The following is a 19207-nucleotide window of genomic DNA, read 5'->3' on the forward strand; positions in this document are numbered from 1 at the left end:
ATGATCAATAAAGAAAGTAAAAGAGCTTCCATATTTTGACCTGTTAAAAATGTGCAGCTGTAACATCTCTAGGGGCTACACTGTACACACTTAGAATAATAGGAGCTATATTTTCATTTAAAAAAGAACTTTGGTAAGCATTATGGGATTTAGTTGATGTCATAAACCATGGATTATCAAAGCATGCAGAAATCCAACTGGAGATAAGGAACAGATCTAACAAAGCAGGTAGTCCACGGAGGGCTTTTGGTGACACTGTAAACCACCGGTGGCCATGGGTGATCCAAAGAAAATATTAGATACGGGATATGTGACAAGTTTGCTGTGCCGCTTGAGATGTTATCAAATTTGGGGCAACTGCAGAAGCTAACAGAGTAAGAGATAAGAAAATGTGTCCTGGAATAACTAGTTTGTTATTCCATGGAGGTACTGCCAATGACATTGTAAGTCGGGAAAACAGACAGAGCATTTTGCAGGAAACAAAGAGAAAAATCTCGGTTACATGATTGATATATTAAAAAGGGGATGGGGGAATTAAATAGTTTATCTAAAAGGGATGTACTCCTGTAAGCATGAGCACCTTGGTGCTGCTGGGCCTTACACACAAATGGCATCAGAAAATCTCCGGTTTCAGCCGTTTTCCTCCTCATTACACCCCCAAACTGACAAATGGCATGAAGCATTGGAATTAAATAATTTAAAAGTGGATTAGTGCCATTTACTAAAATATTTCGGATTTGGTTCTATCTCCTGCTTGCAGATTCACTGTCCCCTGTAAGGCCTGGCTGGCTTCTGTGAGGCGGGGTTGAAAAAAAAGAAACAGTTTTTCATTTCCCTTTTGGGGTCTTTGGATCTATGGGCCTTTGGATCCTGCAGATTAAAAGCCTCCGGTGCCCTCTCTCATGGGGGGGGGGGGCTTTCTGTTGGCACAAAAACCACCACCGATAGCTCCCCCTACCAAAGCTGAGGGCTTTTGTCATGGCAGCAACACACCATCCTAAGCCCCAAAGCTATCAATATTGGGGTGGGGGGGTGGAGCTAGGACTTTTAGAGCTGCTTTGATTTTGATTTTACTATTTATTTGAATGGACTGTTGCTGTTTTGGTCAGCCATGCACTTTGCATTCACTTCAAAAAATATTTACTATACTGTATTTGTATGGCTACTCCAGCTAGGCAAATCTATGTTGAAAGTGCAGAAAATAAACGATAGATCAATCTACCAGTAAAGAGGCTCTGTAAACTACTCAGATAACTTTTGTTGGCATCCGCCTGTCTTGTGAGACTCCAGGGGTGAAGTCAATCTGGTGGAGAATCACAGTGCCTCCTGCTGTAGCTCCAGGGACCAGCAATGAGTAACTGCAGCCTCCTGAATTGCTTTTGCTGCGTTATCAGCACCAAAGTGACCTCTCATGGGTGCAGGCCTGGGCAGTGTGTATGGAGGTCTTGGGCTGCCCAGACAACAACCCCCACCCCCTCTCGGCCTTGCTGATGTGGTCCAAAGGAAAGCAGAGCCATACATTTGGCACGAGCTTGGCTGCAGGAGTTGCCAGAAGGAGGTGTACAAGGCACCATCCAACCGTCTTAGGGACTCTATTCCAGATTTGTGTAGGGTTTACTTCCTAGCCTTTTCTTCTCCTGAAGATGCTCTGCAGTGCATACCAGATAGCTTTGTTGTTGTTGTTGTTGTTGTTGTTGTTGTTGTTGTTGTTTAGTCGTGTCCGACTCTTTGTGACCCCATGGACCAGAGCACGCCAGGCACTCCTGTCTTCCACTGCCTCCCGCAGTTTAGTCAAACTCATGCTGGTAGCTTCGAGAACACTGTCCAACCATCTCATCCTCTGTCGTCCCCTTCTCCTTGTGATCTTTCCCAACATCAGGGTCTTTTCCAGGGAGTCTTCTCTTCTCATGAGGTGGCCAAATATTGGAGCCTCAGCTTCACAATCTGTCCTTCCAGTGAGCACTCAGGGCTGATTTCCTTCAGAATGGATAGGTTTGATCTTCTTGCAGTCCGTGGGACTCTCAAGAGTCTCCTCCAGCACCATAATTCAAAAGCATCAATTCTTCGGCGATCAGCCTTCTTTAGGGTCCAGCTCTCACTTCCATACTACTGGGAAAACCATGGCTTTTACTATACAGACCTTTGTTGGCCAGGTGATGTCTTTGCTTTTTAAGATGCTGTCTAGGTTTGTCATTGCTTTTCTCCCAAAAAGCAGGCGTCTTTTAATTTCGTGGCTGCTGTTACCATCTGCAGTGATCATGGAGCCCAAGAAAGTAAAATCTCTCACTGCCTCCATTTCTTCCCCTTCTATTTGCCAGGAGGTGATAGCTTAATAGCAATATTAATGGGAACAAATAAATAACAAATCAAATGAAGATGCCCCTAGGAAGAGGAATCTGGGGTGGAGGAAAAACGGAAAGCTCCACTGCTACTGACCCCTAACACCATCATGCCTCACAATTTCCAAAGCTTCTGTTTGACAAGGGAAGATTCAATAAACTTATGGCCAAAAATAAAATAAAAAAGCAGATGCTCAAGTGACTCTTGCTTCCATTTTTTTTTGCCACATGCTATCTTGTCTCTGAAGAACATTTTTGTGCACCTCTCCACACAGGGGAGATGTACATTTCTTTCCCCCCGCTCCCAGATGAAACATTTGGCAAAAAGCAGTCGCGCAAGCCATTTTACTCTCTGCCACAGGTTTAAATGTGTGAAAGAACCTTTGGAAATGCTTGAGTCCACGGACTGTGAAGAATCTGAGCTAAAGTCCTTAGTAGAAAAATACCTATGAAGGAGAGCAGTGTTGCAAATTGGGTTTTTCATAGAACGGTAGGATTTCAAAGTATTCCACTATTCATACAGTTCGACATGGACCCCTCCCCCAAAACCCACTATTTGTGCCAACCAGCAGCTCTAATGCTCTTTTAAATAAATGTACAGGGGGAAGAGATGTAATTTCTGAAGATTCATGTTTCCAACAAAATTCAGCTGTTAACTTAGAAGGATGTCCTGCCTTGAATAATTTTCATTTCAAAGTTCTGCTTAAAACAAATGGTAAGATCTTCATGGGCGAACTGGAGTTTTCCCCTGAGCGCCCCACCTTGCCCAAATTCAGCACTCAGCAGCTACAAACTGATTCTAACTCATCATAAATCTCACTTGAGGGAGGGGGAAATATGAGTACACGAATTTATATATTAGCTCAATTTTCCTTTTTATAGTCCTTTTTTTGGACTATAAAGACACACCACATCCAGACCAACTCAAGAGCTGTTTCAGAGACCTGTTGTTAGTTTTGGGACTTGTAGAGTTATATTACTATTGCAAATACATGTCTGAAGCCTTGAATCTGTTGGACTCTTTTCCCTTATTGAAAAGAGGCTATTGTGGCAGTTTCTCAAAAGGGGATAATAATCAGCAGGACTGCATATCTCCCAGTACCATGGTAGGATGTGGGGGGGGGGGGGCGTTATCTTCAATACTCATTGGAAGTAGAAGTGACAGCATGTTGACATTAAAGCTTCCTTCAGGAATAAACTTTACAAAAGGGGAAATATTATACAGCAAATAAATGCTTCTGCCGAGATGCCAGAATATTGCTCTTGATGCCTCAGAAATGCTATTTCTGAAGTAAAAGAAGCTAAGTAACTGATTCTGGGAACTGTGATCAGGCTATTTGGTTTTATTTTTCAAAGGAGGTTTTATATTGTATCCCCCATTCAAGCTGTCAATCACAACTTTTATTAAACCACAAAAGTGATGTCAGATCAATGGCGGTTTAAGACACATTATGAGTGACAGCCTGATGATGGAGCAATTTCGGAATCCTTTTATTATTAAACATAGACTAATGCTTCTCTCTCCCTCTCTTTCCACCCCACTCCCAAGAATGCATTTCATTGTTTAGGGTGAATGATACACACAAGTCTAGCTAGGCAAGGCATAAGTTTAACAAAAGTGCTGGTGTTCGTTTTTATACAGAAAATATCATAAATATCACAATTAAAAGGAGAAGGGAGATAATATCATAATACTGTTACAGATTGGGGCGCCCAAGTCTATTAGTGAATAGCAGAAATTAATAAATGGTAGTATTCAGCTAATATTTGGATTATTGAATGGAGGATTTCAGGCCAGTGGAAAATGCAGGCTAAGCTTCCTTTCCACACCACTGCCTCCCCTGGGATGACAAAAGGTGTTGATGACCCACATCAAAGAGGAATCCCTGGGCATGGGCTGGAGCGGGGGCAGGCTGTGCTCACAGGGAAAAGTTGCCTCTAAAAACTAGGTTTGGGTTAGGAGGCAGATGGGAGGATCTGCTTGGAGCAGAGGTGTGTTGGGAAGAAGAAGGGGAGGCCATGCAGTCAGGACCCTCTTGGCTGCTATCTAGAGCGACATGGCTGGCTGCCTTAGACTCAAGATGGCTGATGCCACGAGAGAAGCAGGGAGAGGCACTCTGGAGATGGCAATGCCGTAAGAACTGCAACTCCTTCCACCTACAATCAGGTTGTATATGTGGCCAACTCCCAAGAGACTGCGATCTACTCACAGAGTTAAAAACTGGCAGTGATCCACACCCCCTTTTGGGAGGTTCAGGGTTCAGGTCAAAGTTGTTGAGCCAGTGATCTGCCAGACGTCCAGTGATCTACCGGTAGATCACCACGATCTACCTGTTGGACGTGCCTGGTATATATGAATAAACCAGGTATCTTAAAGTCACTACAGTCTCTGCCATGTCTTGATTCTCCATGAGAAAAACTACCCTGAGTGAACGCCTGGAACCCCCTGGAATCTTGTGCAGAAATTGGGGGTTGGTGTGTCCCCTTTGTGACAATGCCAATATCCTTCACAAGTCTCTCTTTCATGCAAAAATTAATGAGATATATTAGACAATGCTCAATTAAGATGGCAGGTCTTCTCATTCCACTTCTTCCCTACTCAACCTCCTGCAAGGCATCAAAGCAGGCCACAAAAGGGGACTGCGATAGTTCCACGTTTTGAGAACTGGACTCCATGATTCTCATGCCTCTTCCAGTCCGGCATTTGTGGTTGCAAAATGACTCCCGCGTCTTATCCCAAGACTTAGAACTAACAGAGCAAAACTGTGGGAGCTGAGAATGTGCTGTCAATCTTTATTTGTGTGTCTTTTGTGATCTTAGTCACTGATGGGTAAGGTCTGCTAGGTAGTTACCTAGCAACTATAATATGCTTCCTCCAACCACTTTCCCTAGTACAGCAGCAATCTCAAGAAGAAGAAGAAAGGACCACGTCGCGCCATAAGAAACCTCCAACTATCTGGGATTTCTTTGGAAAGAAACCATTATGTGGATTTACAAAACTTCCCCTTCCTTTCATTAGTTCCAGTGATGAGACACTCTGCACCGGAGTTGACACTCCATCATTCAACACGGCAACGTGACCTGATTCTAGAGCAGGCAGTACATGACGGGGGAGTCAACCCCCTGCTTTCGTTCCTGGAGGTGAACTTTTCCTACTCGGGTATTAGCTTGTACATCTGACAGCAAACCTCGCACTCAGATTTTGTGGCACAGGTGAAATTTGTCTTTTAGAATTAATTAGGCCGTGAAAACACTTTGCAAGTCTGCATTTTGGATAAACACAAGTCTGTATTGTATCATTAGCCTACCCCGTGTTTGTTAGTACACTCCCAGCCAAATTGCTAGCAAGGAAACCCTGAGGAGGGCAGTTTTGGCTGAAACATATGCTATGCTGATTAACAAAATGGTTTGTCAAAGGAAGTGAATGTATGAATGCCTTTTGATAAAAGTAGTTTGCATATTGCAAGCTTTTAAATTAATCTGGGACAGAATGCAGCAGATACTAATGACGCAGAATAGTTCATTACTTTCTGGCTTGTTTGTTGAAAACAGCTTGTTGAAAGGTAGCCAATGGTCCTTTATAGCACCCTCTTGCAGTTTTTTAAAGGACAACATTAGAAGTGTGAGCACAGTGGAAATTTATTGTTCATGCTTTGTATCTGCCATAAAATGTGATCCTGTTGAGATAATTACAGTCACATTCTTTTCCTCATCTGGCTGGAGTCATATGGATTGCAGTGCCCCGAAAAGACTCTGCTCTGCAAAACAGAGGAGGGCTTTTCTGAATTATATAGAAACCGGCTCCAAGTAATTAATCCCAAACTATTGATAAAGACTACAGCCTGCTGAGAAAATAATCACAGGGAAAGGGTCAGCGAGCTTCTTGCAGACGTATTAACAGAGAATGCATTTTCGCTTAGAAAAAGCTCCCTGTAGGTCAAAATCTTGAAACATTATTCCTGAAGTCCGTAGTTAAAAGGGGGGGGGGCATAAAATTCCCTGAGATGTTTGGTTATTTTAAGATGTTGGGAATTATTCCATGCTGCTTTTTTATTGGTAGCAGGTCTCAGTCTAAGCTGCAGACTCAGCTCTAGGCTCATTGGCATGGAAGGGAAGAACCCCGAGTTTAAGTGAAAATCAGATTCTCAAAAGGTTTCCTTTGGGATACAGAGGAGTGCAACTGCAGCAATGTGAGTGTCTCAATCTAACGTATTTATAGAACATTTCATTGCTATAAATGGCAGAAGACAGCTTTATGACTTAACTGTATGTGGTTCTGTGCCCAGCTAATGCAAATTTCAGATGTCAGCGAACAATGGCAAGAACAAAGTTCAAGATGGCTACAGAACGCAACTATTTGTTTATTTAGTATAACATCTGTGACCAACACCATCCCCTCTAAATGCAATGTTCAAAATGGCAAAGTATACACAACAAAAGTGAGTATAGGAGGCTTTTAGAGGTTGATGGGTTAAGTTAGAAGTTATTAAAGGACAATCAAAGAAACATTTAAATATTTCAGTATGGTGTGGTGTGGTGTAGTGTAACATAAGGTAGTACAGTGGTGCCTCGCAAGACGAAAATAATCCGTTCCGCGAGTCTCTTCGTCTAGCGGTTTTTTCGTCTTGCGAAGCAACCCTATTAGCGGATTAGCGCTATTAGCGGTTTAGCGGCTATTAGCTGCTATTAAAGGCTTAAGGGGTTCGCAGATTAGCTGCTAAAAGGCTATTAGCAGCTTAGTGCCTTAGAAAAAGGGGGTGGGGAGCGGAAAAAAATCACAAGAATCGCAAGACATTTTCGTCTTGCGAAGCAAGCCCATAGAGAAATTCGTCCTGCGAAGCGCATTGAAAAACGGAAAACCCTTTCGTCTGGTGGGTTTTCCGTCTTGCGAGGCATTCGTCTTGCGGGGCACCACTGTATAGTATAGTATAAAAGTATTTATTTGTAGAATATGGACAGATATCTCTTCAAAATCAAGCATTGCTAAGAGTTATTTCATTTTGTTTTTCAGTATATTTCTTATCAATTAAAAATTGGGTGTGGCACGAAAGAATTTTTATTTTGAAAGTGTTGCCTGGAGAAAAATGTTTGAGTACCACTGGGTTAACTCATTTTCATGATGTCAATTACGTAACTGTCGTAAGCATGTGAGTTATCTTTCACTGTAGGTTAACTGAAAAGTAGTGATTTATAGTGGACAGAATTTGTTAAAAGTAATTGTACTACATGACACTTAGAGCACTTTGTGAAGACTCAATCGAAAGCACAGGCAAAGCGACTCACAGGTCTGGACAGCAGTACCTTAGAACTGGCTAAGGATACAACAAATTCTCTTCTGTCAACTCTAAGTTCCACCTCAACCATGACACTGGTGCCTCAACCATTGACTTGCCCTGCACAGCTGTAGAGATGCGCAACCCCTGCCCCTGAGAAATGTAATCAAAGTTCCATTTTCACTTCCCTGAATGTTCACAGAAATTCACCCATGTTGGGATTCGCAAAATTCACATGAGTAGTTTTCTGTAGGCAAAATTTGGTGGCGTATCTACCTTTCAGTTCCTGTTAGGCCCAGGTTGAGGTGAGATAGAGGGGAGAGAAACATCATTTCAACAAAAGCACAAATATTCGGTAGAGCATGATACTCTTAATCGCGGGGTGTGGGTTCGAGCCGCATGCTAGGCAAAAAGATCCTGACTTGCAAGGATGTTGGGCGAAGTGACCCCTGGGATCCCTTCCAACTCTACAATTCTATAGAATATTGCTGGAGATATACTCCTGCGAAACACTCTGCACTGCTGTAGTTAAGAGTGACTCTTACAGAGCATGCTGTCAAATGTTAATTAAGCTTTTATCTCCACAGGGTTGGTGGACCAAACTAGACTGAAAATGAATGAATGAATGAATGAATAGCAGCGGGTGGCAAAAGGAAGAATCTAATAGGTGCTTGTGGGGTTTGACCAAACACCCTCTCCTGAAGCTGCTATTTAACCCACAGGGTAGTGGCGCCCGCCCTGTGGAACGCCCTCCCAGCAGATGTCAAAGAAATTAACACCTATCTGACGTTTAGAAGACATCTGAAGGCAGCCCTGTTTAGGGAAGTTTTTCATGACTGATGTTTTTATGTATTTTTAATCTTTCGTTGGAAGCTGCCCAGAGTGGCTGGGGAAACCCAGCCAAATGGGCGGGGTATAAATAAATAATTATGATTATGGTTATTATTACTACTACAGGGGAGTGGCTCCTTTCATCACACATTTCCTGTCCTTCACTTTTGTGTTCAAGTTACTGGCAAAACCATATTAGCTGATGATCAAAACTATTGTATAAGTTGGCAATTAAAAACACACACCCTGCAACCTCTATGCCAGGCATAGGCAAACCCGGCCCTCCAGATGTTTTGGGACTACAACTCCCATCATCCCTAGCTAACAGGACCAGTGGTCAGGGATGATGGGAGTTGTAGTCCCAAAATTTTCTGGAGGGCCGAGTTTGCCTATGCCTGCTCTACGCTTAATAAATTCTCAGTTCTCCAATGTAATGTCTCTATAAATGCTTACTAGCCACTGCAGCGTCCCTCAAGTCAATAAACTGAATGTGTGAAGGCGAAACGAGAAGTAGGGGAAATGCTCAAGACCCACTTTTGTTGCCTGTATTTCCTGACTTGAAGCGTTTAAAGGAAATTAAAACTACCACTTCTATCTAAACAAATGGAATACTTCTTTCACATCTTGAAACAATTTTAATACTTCTAAATAGTAGACATTCCTATAAAGAATTTGGGGTTAGAATTTAATGCCATCATAAAAATTTACACAGCAGCGTATCCCGGAAAGAAGTTAATATACATCATGCAACAAGCACTGCATGTAATATGTAAAAAACTTTTGGTCCGGATTTCCATATATGGACATATAAATATGGAACTCTTTGAAGCGGCCTTCAGAACTCCCTATAACACGCATTTCTACAAATGGTTTAGGATGACTGCTACATGGCTTATGGTTGCAATGTATTGCAAGATGCAGACTTTGTGATCCGGAACTCACCAAAACCCTAAAAGGTATATTATATAATAGACTTTTTATTTCTATTCTTTGAATATCATATTGTTGTTTTATTGCTATGGCCGTTGGCTGTTGCAAATAAAGATTCATTCATCTGGAACTCACAACTCTGGAACTTGTTAACGAACGAACTGACAACATATGGACGAAAGACTCGAAAAGACAAGAAAATCACTACGTTTATGACTGACACACATACACACACACACACACACACACACATCACATAAAGAAAAAAAGACATTTTTGTTTTTAGTTTTAAAAAAATCTTCATCTGTAAACATTAGTAAGTATTCTGAATCAAATCTTATAGGCTGGAAAGAGGCAAAATAAAGGCGGAAAATTGTCTTAGCACTGCTGTTTATTGTTTTCTGCTGTTGTCTTACTGATTATTGTTTTTATGACTTACTTAAACAATTTATGGATGGTGTGTGTGTGTGTGTGTGTGTCTATAACATACTTTTTACTACATGACTGTATTTTGAATGAAGGCACATGGTATTCTAAATTCATGACACAACCTAAGCCTCACAGTGAGAATGAAATTGTAACAAAAGGTAAGGTAATGTGAGAGGGAGTTCTGAAAGTGGTTACACTGGACATGTCATTTCTGGTTATTATACTTACTAATTCTTGACTGAAAAACACTAACCCAAACCATGACTTAGCGTGAACAAGTAAAAATTTGGATTCCCAAAGCAAATATAGTAGCTGGAATGTTCCTCTCTTGTTTTTTCTGCTATGGTACTATCCAGGTTTAGTTTAGTGTTACGTCCAAGCCCAATTTTATGGTTTGACTCCCCCAGACAAACCATGAGTGGTAAACCAAAAACATACTCGGTTCACAACCTGTGGTTTGTCTGGGATGAGACAAATCATGAACCTGGATTTGGACGTAACCTAAACGATGGCTTAGCCCTAGGTAGTGTCACAGCAGCAGAACTAGACAGGGAGGAATGATCTTCGCTCAGGGACTCCACATGGTTGCATTACTTTCAACTGGATACTTCTACATTAGAAGAATTATTATTAACCAAATACTGAAAAATTGCCAAGCATCATAAAGATTTATGCGTGTTTTTGCCTGGGAGAGGAATAGCAGTGTCTGCAAATGATTTTAGTCAAGAAAATTATAGGGAGAGGAGATGTTTTCTTTTCTAGAAAAGAAACATAGTATGGATCCAAATGGGTTCAGCTAGTTTTTTAATTTTATTATTAAAATGGACGTTCCTATTCATTGCTCTCCAGTGTTACATCAAGTAGAAATTATACTTTGTTCTCTTCATTTGACCTCATACTGCAATTAGAAATTTATTTTTAAAAATGCTATAGAAAGACACAAGTTTTTTAGCTATGGAAATGTTCTAGTATTAAATATAAACATATTGATTAACTGGAAAACGACCTTGAGATTCTAGAAAGTAGTAAAAAAGAGAGAGAGAATTTGAAGCATATTATTTAAGCTTACCGTTCCTGTTGTGCCCAAAGAAAGGTGATTCATCTGTTGTGTCAGGGGGCCCATCATACTTGCTGGCTGCATGGACATTGTGTGGTCCATTGTTGGCGTTAACACAGCACCCTACAAACACACATAGGTTCTATCACAATGTTTACATCAATTTCATATTTAACGACCCAAAACAAAATGCACCACATAAAACACATCTGATTCACACAAATGACTAGAGACAGGGTGAGGGGTAAGAGAGGGAACCCACCAGATTTTGGAGCACCACTAAAGAGCAGCAAATTGTCAAATATTAAGTTGATTATTATTTTAACCAATATGGGCAGCACTTGGCTTTTCCGCCAAAATCTTTCATCGAAGGGTTTCCTTTTAAATCAACCTGAGTTACCGTCACAACTAAAGCCAGAAAGCAAAATGACAGAGCAACATTACTGTTGCTACAGGAATTATTGTTGTTGTTGTTAAATTGAATTTGTATACCACCCTATTCCCACAGGTCTCAGGGAGGTTCACAAGCTAAAATCACAATATAAGAAACACAAAATACATAATCAAAACAAAAACAAACAACTCAATAACCCCCCTCCAACACATTTATTTATTTCTACACTGCTATTTCATAAAATACATCAAAGCTGTTTACAACAAAAATACATAAAATGTTGACGCCACTGCAAACCTACTATATCCCAGTTCCTGAATTATATGCCAGCTCCTAATACATGCCGTATTTGGCTTCCTACTCTTTACAAAGAAATACGCATACGTGTGTAAACACCAAAGGAAACCAAATGCTCCTCACTGAACCTTTAGAATAGCCTACGTAAAACAATCTCATTCAATACTATTCTCCACAAATGCTCCTTTCTTTTCATATAAAAACTCAGTGGTACAACTTAGCATGTCAATTGGTATATTTTTCCAGGTGGAAGAATGCATCCTCATGAATGTTTCTTGAAGGATCCCACATTGTTACAATTTTTTAAAATACACAGAGCACTTATGCGGGGCTCATGTATAGACATGTACACGTGCAGTTAGACTGTTCACATTAATTCTTGAATAGAGAGCTTTCCCTGCTTTTCAAACTCTGGATAAGTGCAACGCCATGTATGATGCACAGGATCTGACCATAGTCTATAACGGTCTTGGCCCAGTATACCTGAAGGAGCGTCTCCATCCCCATCATTCAGCCCGGACACTGAGGTCCAGCTCTGAGGGCGTTCTGGCGGTTCCCTCACTGCGAGACATGAAGCTACAGGGAACCAGGCAAAGGGCCTTCTTGGTAGTGGTGCCCGCCCTGTGGAACACCCTCCCATCAGATGTCAGGGAAATAAACAACTACCTTAATCCACAGAGCCTAGGGCTTGCTGATCAGAAGGTTGGCGGTTCAAATCCCCACGACGGGGTGAACTCCCATTATTTGGTCCCTGCTCCTGCCAACCTAGCAGTTCGAAAGAACGTCAAAAGTGCAAGTAGATAAATAGGTACCACTTCAGAGGGAAGGTAAACAGTGTTTCCTTGCGCTACTCTGGTTTCGCCAGAAGTGGCTTAGTCATGCTGGCCACATGACCCAGAAGCTGTACGCCGCTCCCTCGGCCAATAAAGCGAGATGAGTGCCGCAACCCCAGAGTCGTCCGCAACTGGACCTAAAGGTCAGGGGTCCCTTTACCTTTACTCTTAGAAAACATCTGAAGGCAGCCTTGTTTAGGGAAGTTTTTAATGTTTGATGTTTTATCCTGTTTGTTGGAAGCTGCCCCGAGTGGCTGGGGAAACTCAGCCAGATGGGCGGGGTATAAATAATAAATTATTATTATTATTATAAAATAATGTGCACAAGGTGTTACACTGCGTAAAGATAGGGAGAGAGAGGCTATGTGATGATGATGAATAAGAGGAATAACTGATTGTGTTAGGCAGAGCACACATAATAAGCCTATGGCAGGAAAGAGGGAAAATTTCTTACCCATCTACAAAACTTGCTATGCTAGAATGAATTCCTCCACCTGCGCTCATCCGTTAGACATCAGTTCTATACAAAAAAGAGAGGGGGAATGGCCACGCAGACCATCCTACGGTTCTTCAAAGATACCGCAGAGCTCTGCATCTTGTTAGAGTTAAGAGCCTCAATTAATACACAAATCTGCTTTGCCAACGGAAGAAGAAGAAACCCACAGATGAGATCGAGAGGTGAGTGACATGGGCTTGTTTATTTTCCTCAAGAGACTGAGAACATAATATTCCTGGCTGGCTAAAGGCTCTTTGAAGACATGAAAGTCACACATGTGGTAGGCATTCACCTTTCTGCCAACTCCATTACAATAACGTCAAACACCAAGGGACTGACTGATGTTCAGAACAGCATCACTACTACAACAACGTATTGCAGCACCTGTGATTTACAGGCAGACATGCTATTCTCGACACAAGACACTGAGGTAGATGGCTTGGGGGGGGAAAGCTGGCTGGCTGGCAGGGGGGCAATGTCTGCAATATGTTAAGCCTCTGAAGTCTGAATGGCTCACGACACACCATTTTGCAAGTGTCACCAGGCTTATTAAGGTGAATGTTACCCATTTCCTGCCAAGATAAGAGCACATTAACTGTTTGATGCAAAGCTCTCTGTATGAACCCCCTTCCCTCCAAGTCTGAGGTCTGCTAAATAACTGCTGCTTCAGGGACCATATTATGTGGACACAGTGATATTTTTCTAGAAAAAGAGGTGCCAGAACTGACCGTGAATGCCCCCCTTGTTCTCCGATAATGGCAAGGGCACCCACCTGAGAGGTGCCAGAACTGAGTTGTGGTGGGTTCTAGCTGAAAAATGTCCCGTGTGGATGACAGATTGATCCCCACAAGAATGAGGGTTCAGAGTAGCGGGTCCTCCATATGCTGTCTGTTTTCACAAACCCTCATTGCATTTCAAAACAGGTGATCACACCATTATTCTATTCTGCTTTTGGAAGTTAGTCCCTGATAGATTATTTTCTGCAGCTCTTGTTACTTTAATTAATGGTTTATCTTATTTACAATTATATTAATTCCTATGTGTGGTTGTTAGATAGTATTGATCTCCTTGGCAGCAGTTTTTGAAAAACAACCTATAAATACAGAATGAATGCTCTCTTCCTTGGAATGTCATCTCTACAAACAGTATTTTTTTAAAAAACACTGTCCTGTTCTGATTTGATTATTATGAACTTTTCGGTGGTCTTCTGAATGAAGATCCTTTCACCCTGTTGCTTATTCTTCTTTCAAACAAATGATTTCCAGGGTTTGAGGCAATACCATGCAATATCCTTTATCTAAAGGAGACTGTAATTTTCTTGGACGTTCAATGTAGCCTGAGAATACAAACCATCTTCAGAATTGAGAGCTTGCAATTGTCTTGGAATATGTGTTGCTCAGACTCAGCTCTCCTGCATTAGTTATCAAAATGATTCAGAAAGATGGGAAATGAGAGTAATCTGGAGGCACTCTTCATACATTGTGCCCTGAGGCCAAGATAAATTTGTTTGCTGAATTTTTTTACTTACACACCCACCCACACACCAGTTTCTTCTCCTGCCTCTCATAATCACCTATCAAAAAGCGTCACTGACAGATAACCTTGCTGCCAGTGGCAGTTGCTGCCCTTTGGCACTGGTGGGGTCAGAGAGCAGGCTGGCTAACAGCAGGAAGAGCGAGGGGTCACAACAGGTGGAGCTAATGGTAGCCAGATCTAGCTAATTCTGGTGCTCTTCCCATTACCCTCTTCCCTTGCACAGACACAAAGGACTCCGCTTTTTTGCAGAAAAAGAAGGAAACGAAGATATACACATGCAAATACACACAAACACCAGTTCCATATCGTATCGTATGCAGATGATCAGTTTAAGGCCTGTAGCCATAAGAAATATTTGACTGTCAGAGGTGGCTGCAGCAATTAATTTCAGAAGTCCCCACGGAAAGCAACAGGGGGAAAGTGTGTGTGTGTGTGTGTGTGTGTGTGTGTGTGTGTATGCGCAGGAGAAGAGAGTGGAAACCTGATTCGATTGTGTAAATTAAGGACACGGCTCATCAAAGACAGGCAAGAGCAGGGCCATCTTAAGCATATCCGGCGCCGTGGTACAAAGATCCTTCTGGCACACCCCCCCCCCGGCAACTCCAAAACAAGGGAGGGGGCGGTGGAAAATGTCCTCTGCCTCCCCCACCGCCCCGATCCCTGGCATGGTGGCGGTGATCAAGCAGGAAAACGTGCTGGCGGACATGCTCTCCGGTGTTGGGGCGCCCGAGAAGGCTGAGCACTGCCTTTCGCCAGGAAGGAGGAGGACAATGACCGGTAGCAGGGCTGTCTTTAGCAGATGAAGAAGCTTGGGAGGGAAGCTGCGTACCCACCAGCCATATAGTTGGCTGGGTGAAGCTGGCAGGCATGCAGGGAAAGCGGAGGCTGTCAGCAAAGCCGCGCAGCTCCCCCACTCGCTAGGGCGCCCCTGAGAGGCAGGCACCCTGGTGCAACGAACCACTAAGACCAATAGGAAAGATGGCTCTGGGCAAGAACAACGGTTGCTGGTTAACTAGTGTAAATCCAAGCCACTGATCAGGTGGTACATCAGAAAGAACAATCCCTTAAATCATGATATACTGCCACCTTTCTTTTAGTGCCACTAAGAACATCCTCTTAAGTACTGTCATGATACCAAAGTCCAGAAGCCTTTTGTGCTACAACCTGCAGAACAGTGCTAGCAGCCATCTTCCTTCTGATCACAGTTCTCTGGATACCACCCACCCACAAAAATATTTACTTGGGCAATTCATATACTGCTCAATTAACAATCGTTTCTAAGCAGCGTACAAGAAACTCAGCACAATGCAAATAAATATCGGTTAAAGCTATAAAATCATAATCCTACTAAAATGTCTGCTGGAAAATAATAATAATAAAGGATTCAGAAGGTGCTAAAAGTTCAACAGGGAGGGGGACAGTTTGACCTGGGGTAGCTCAGCTGGTAGAGCATGAGACCCTTAACCTCAGAGTCGTGGGTTCGAACCCCATGGTGGGCAAAAAGACTACTGCATTGCGGGGGGTTGGACTAGATGACCCCCGGGGTCCCTTCCAACTTTACAATTCTATGACCTCAACTGGAATGGGGTTCTATAAAATTGATCCCACAGGGCAACACACAGCTCCTGGTGGATATAAGCTGAGTATCTGGGCCATGGGGGGGCGACTAGCAGTTACCTGAGGTTGAGGTTAAGAAGCATATATAAATCCAGGGAATATTTAAGGATTGTTCTCAATCATTGTTCCCCCCCCCCTTTACAAAATAAAAGAACGGATTTGGGGTAACTTCATGTTTCAGTAATAATCCAGTCTTAATGTTAACAAAATTAAACTGTGCGCAGCAAGGGGAACTGGATATTGAAGCTATTAGCTATTAAAAGCTCTTAGTGATGAGCAAGCCTGCCACCCTAATTCAGTTCATAACTGGGTGTGGCAAACTGAATTCTTCCCTTCTCCCCACTGCTCCTGAAAAAGATATAGCTCGATCAACTGAAAGTCCCTGCATAACTGCCCAAATCCCTTGCCACCATCCACAAACTCTCAGTATTCCTGGAAAACAACGTTTCTCAGACCTAACAGTGTTTAGGTTGTTGGAAAGTAAAAAAAGAAAAGGAAAAAAAAATTCTAACTCTTAATTTAATTCCTTTGTACTTCCCAAATCCAGAGTATAATTCTTGCCTTCAAATATCCCATACACATTATATACTGTGCTGAAAATAAGGTGCTAGTATTTTCATATTAAAATGAAAAGTCATTCCATACAAGCAAATTCATTTTTTTCCCTATTTCTGCCCCAAAGAAATTTTCTCCAAGAAGTTGTTGAAAATATCTTCCTACTTTGCTGCTGGGCGTGTGCAATCTGATCCATAATTATGCACATGATAAATGCAGCAAGGCTAATCACTCTTTCAGAAGATAAATGTGTTCAATTACATGATAAAGTTTCACAGCTACCAAAATGTTTGCCAGAAAGGATGGGAATATAGCCTAATATTATCACACTTAGTGCATCCTGATGTAAAGAAGTTGGAATTCTCCTATGAGGTTGTTTCCTACCATTAGTTGGAGGTGACTTTGCCCCACCCTGACACTGCATGGTATCTGCTCCTTTCCATGTGGCCCGTTTTGAGCCAGCAGCATCAGTAGGATTACTGTATGGTATCACTGAGGTGCTGGGCCACTTGGAAATGTGAGGACGCGGTTTGGCTTTTGCCTGTGCCTTCCCGCAGAGGACCTTAAGGTCCATGAATAACCATAGTTTAGAGGTCCCGGGCCCTAAGGAAGTCAGACTATCCTCCACCAGGGCCAGGGCCTTTTCAGTGATGGCTCCGACCTGGTGGAATCCTCTGTCCCATGAGACTAGGGCCCTTCAGGATTTAACCTCCTTCCATCAGGCCTGTAAGACAGAGCTATTCCGCCTGGCCTTGAATTTGAATTCAGCCTGATCTTTTATTTCCCTTCTCTTTCCTTCCCCTATATGAAGATCACCCACTCTGAGATCCCACAGCTAATTCTCCCCTGACCTCCTCGCTGGCCCAAGTAGGACCAATTCAGCCAGCTAGCCCTGGGGATTACCTAACTGATTTTTGATTTTTATTATTATTCATGTTTTATACTGTATTTTATGCTGTTTTTATAATTAAGTGTTTTAAAGTGTTTTAAATTTGTTGTTACCCGCCCTGAGCCCAGTTTTTGAACCGGGAAGGGCGGGGTATAAATAAAAATTATTATTATTATTACTATTATTATTATTATTATTCCCCATGTTTCTCAGCTGGTGTTAAATTCTTTGAGGATCCCCATATCAAGGCATGGGGTCATGGTGTGTTTGGCGCTTGCCTTTTCCCACCTTGCTCCTCTTGTCTTCAGAGACATGTAACACCTAGAATTCTAGTTTTTAAATGTGCACTAAACATCAGGCTCACTGGGGGAACATGCAATGTAGCAGCTTTATGGTCCTTCAAGTTCGAAGGTGGGACTTTTCGCCTTCCCCACTTTGCCTGGAGTTCATATTAGGCTCTTTAGGAGTACATGGCGTAGAGGTTTCTAAGCCCTTACTTTGATCTAACGGGCTTTGCACCCTGGCTTCCCTTTTCATTATTCAAGTTAATGTTATAAGAATTCTAAGGTCTCAAATATAAATTAAATGTTCATAAATGCACAAGGCAAACACATACATAAGTGGTATATAAACCACGTGTCTGAAATAGTACAGGAGAGCAATCCTGAAGCCATTTTGACTCTCCCAAATTGACCTCAATTATTTCTCTGCAAGGAGGAAGGAAATGGAAAAGCCTCTCCATTGTCTTTTGCTTACAAATCCTGTCTTAAGGGCATATTTGTGCATGAACAGTGTGAGCCTGTGACCTGGATTCAGGAACCAAAGTATTACCCATCACAAAAGAATGGCCAGACTGCTCAGGTAATGCAATCAATGACCATTATCAGGTATCCTGGCAGATAGGATTTCTGCTGTAGACCGCCTCCTTCTGTGACATATGTATGATGTTTTAGAGGGGTGGTCTTGGGCTACAGGGTGGGCAATTTCAAAAGTCTATATAAGGGCTTGCGAACCATTGTTCAGGGTTCTCTCCTCTGTCCTGCGTGTGGCGAGTGGGGGCCCTGTTGCAACAGTTTAATAAAGATCAGGCTTACTAGCTGCTCTGCTTCTCAATATACACCCTCTGGCCCCTGTTATTTCTCCTACAGATAGGGAACTTACTTAAGGACCCTATACGGGTTCTTAAGATACCCCATAAGGGAAAAGGAGCAGTTTTTTCTTATAACAATGTGAAGACTCCACACTGTGGACCTGGTGCGACCTTTAGAGACTGTTGGAATGCTGTTCATCTCCATTTCTTGCAACTTCCCTGCTTTCCTAAGAGATACTTTGTCAGCTAGAAAGCACGTCACACATCACACCCTCATCTGCTTAGTGAAGCTGCAATGTGGTTGATTTTTCTGGACGTTATAGACCCATGTCTTACCATGTCTTACCAACCAGTGGATTTTATAGTACTACCAAGTACACCAGTAACTTCCGCAGAAAAACTACCATAGTATCCAGTACGAAGTTACCAGAACAGAAGAACAGGTGTACTCTGCAAACAAAAGTGCTGCCTAACTCACACAACTAAGAGATAATTTCCCAGCTCATACACTGGGGGTAGTGTCCATTAAACTTTAATTAGTTTAATGTTGAGTAAACGTCCAGTGCGCTTCCAATGCCATAAATCTTATTTCAGCAGAGAATTTCGTGCAGCGGTAGAAGGAAGGCAGGAGAGTCAGTACC

General features: G+C 42.4%; 1 protein-coding gene across 10 annotated transcripts in view; it reads right to left on the reverse strand.

Moving 5' to 3' along the window:
• The window catches only part of RBMS3 (RNA binding motif single stranded interacting protein 3), a gene marked incomplete at its 3' end in the record, with an annotated part of 742271 nt that overhangs the window by 26081 nt on the left and 696983 nt on the right, over positions 1-19207 (reverse strand). For 9 of the 10 annotated variants that reach the window (XM_083405003.1, XM_083405001.1, XM_083405007.1 and 6 more), the window contains one exon: positions 10872-10982. In XM_083405003.1, coding sequence (XP_083261129.1) covers positions 10872-10982 — 111 coding nt within the window. Of the gene's footprint in view, positions 1-6019; positions 6098-10871; positions 10983-19207 lie in introns of those variants that run through there. The other variant, XM_083405005.1, reaches the window with a different exon arrangement.

The sequence above is a fragment of the Podarcis tiliguerta genome (genome assembly GCF_965153285.1).
Source record: "Podarcis tiliguerta genome assembly, chromosome: 12".
NCBI classification, from domain to species: domain Eukaryota; kingdom Metazoa; phylum Chordata; class Lepidosauria; order Squamata; family Lacertidae; genus Podarcis; species Podarcis tiliguerta.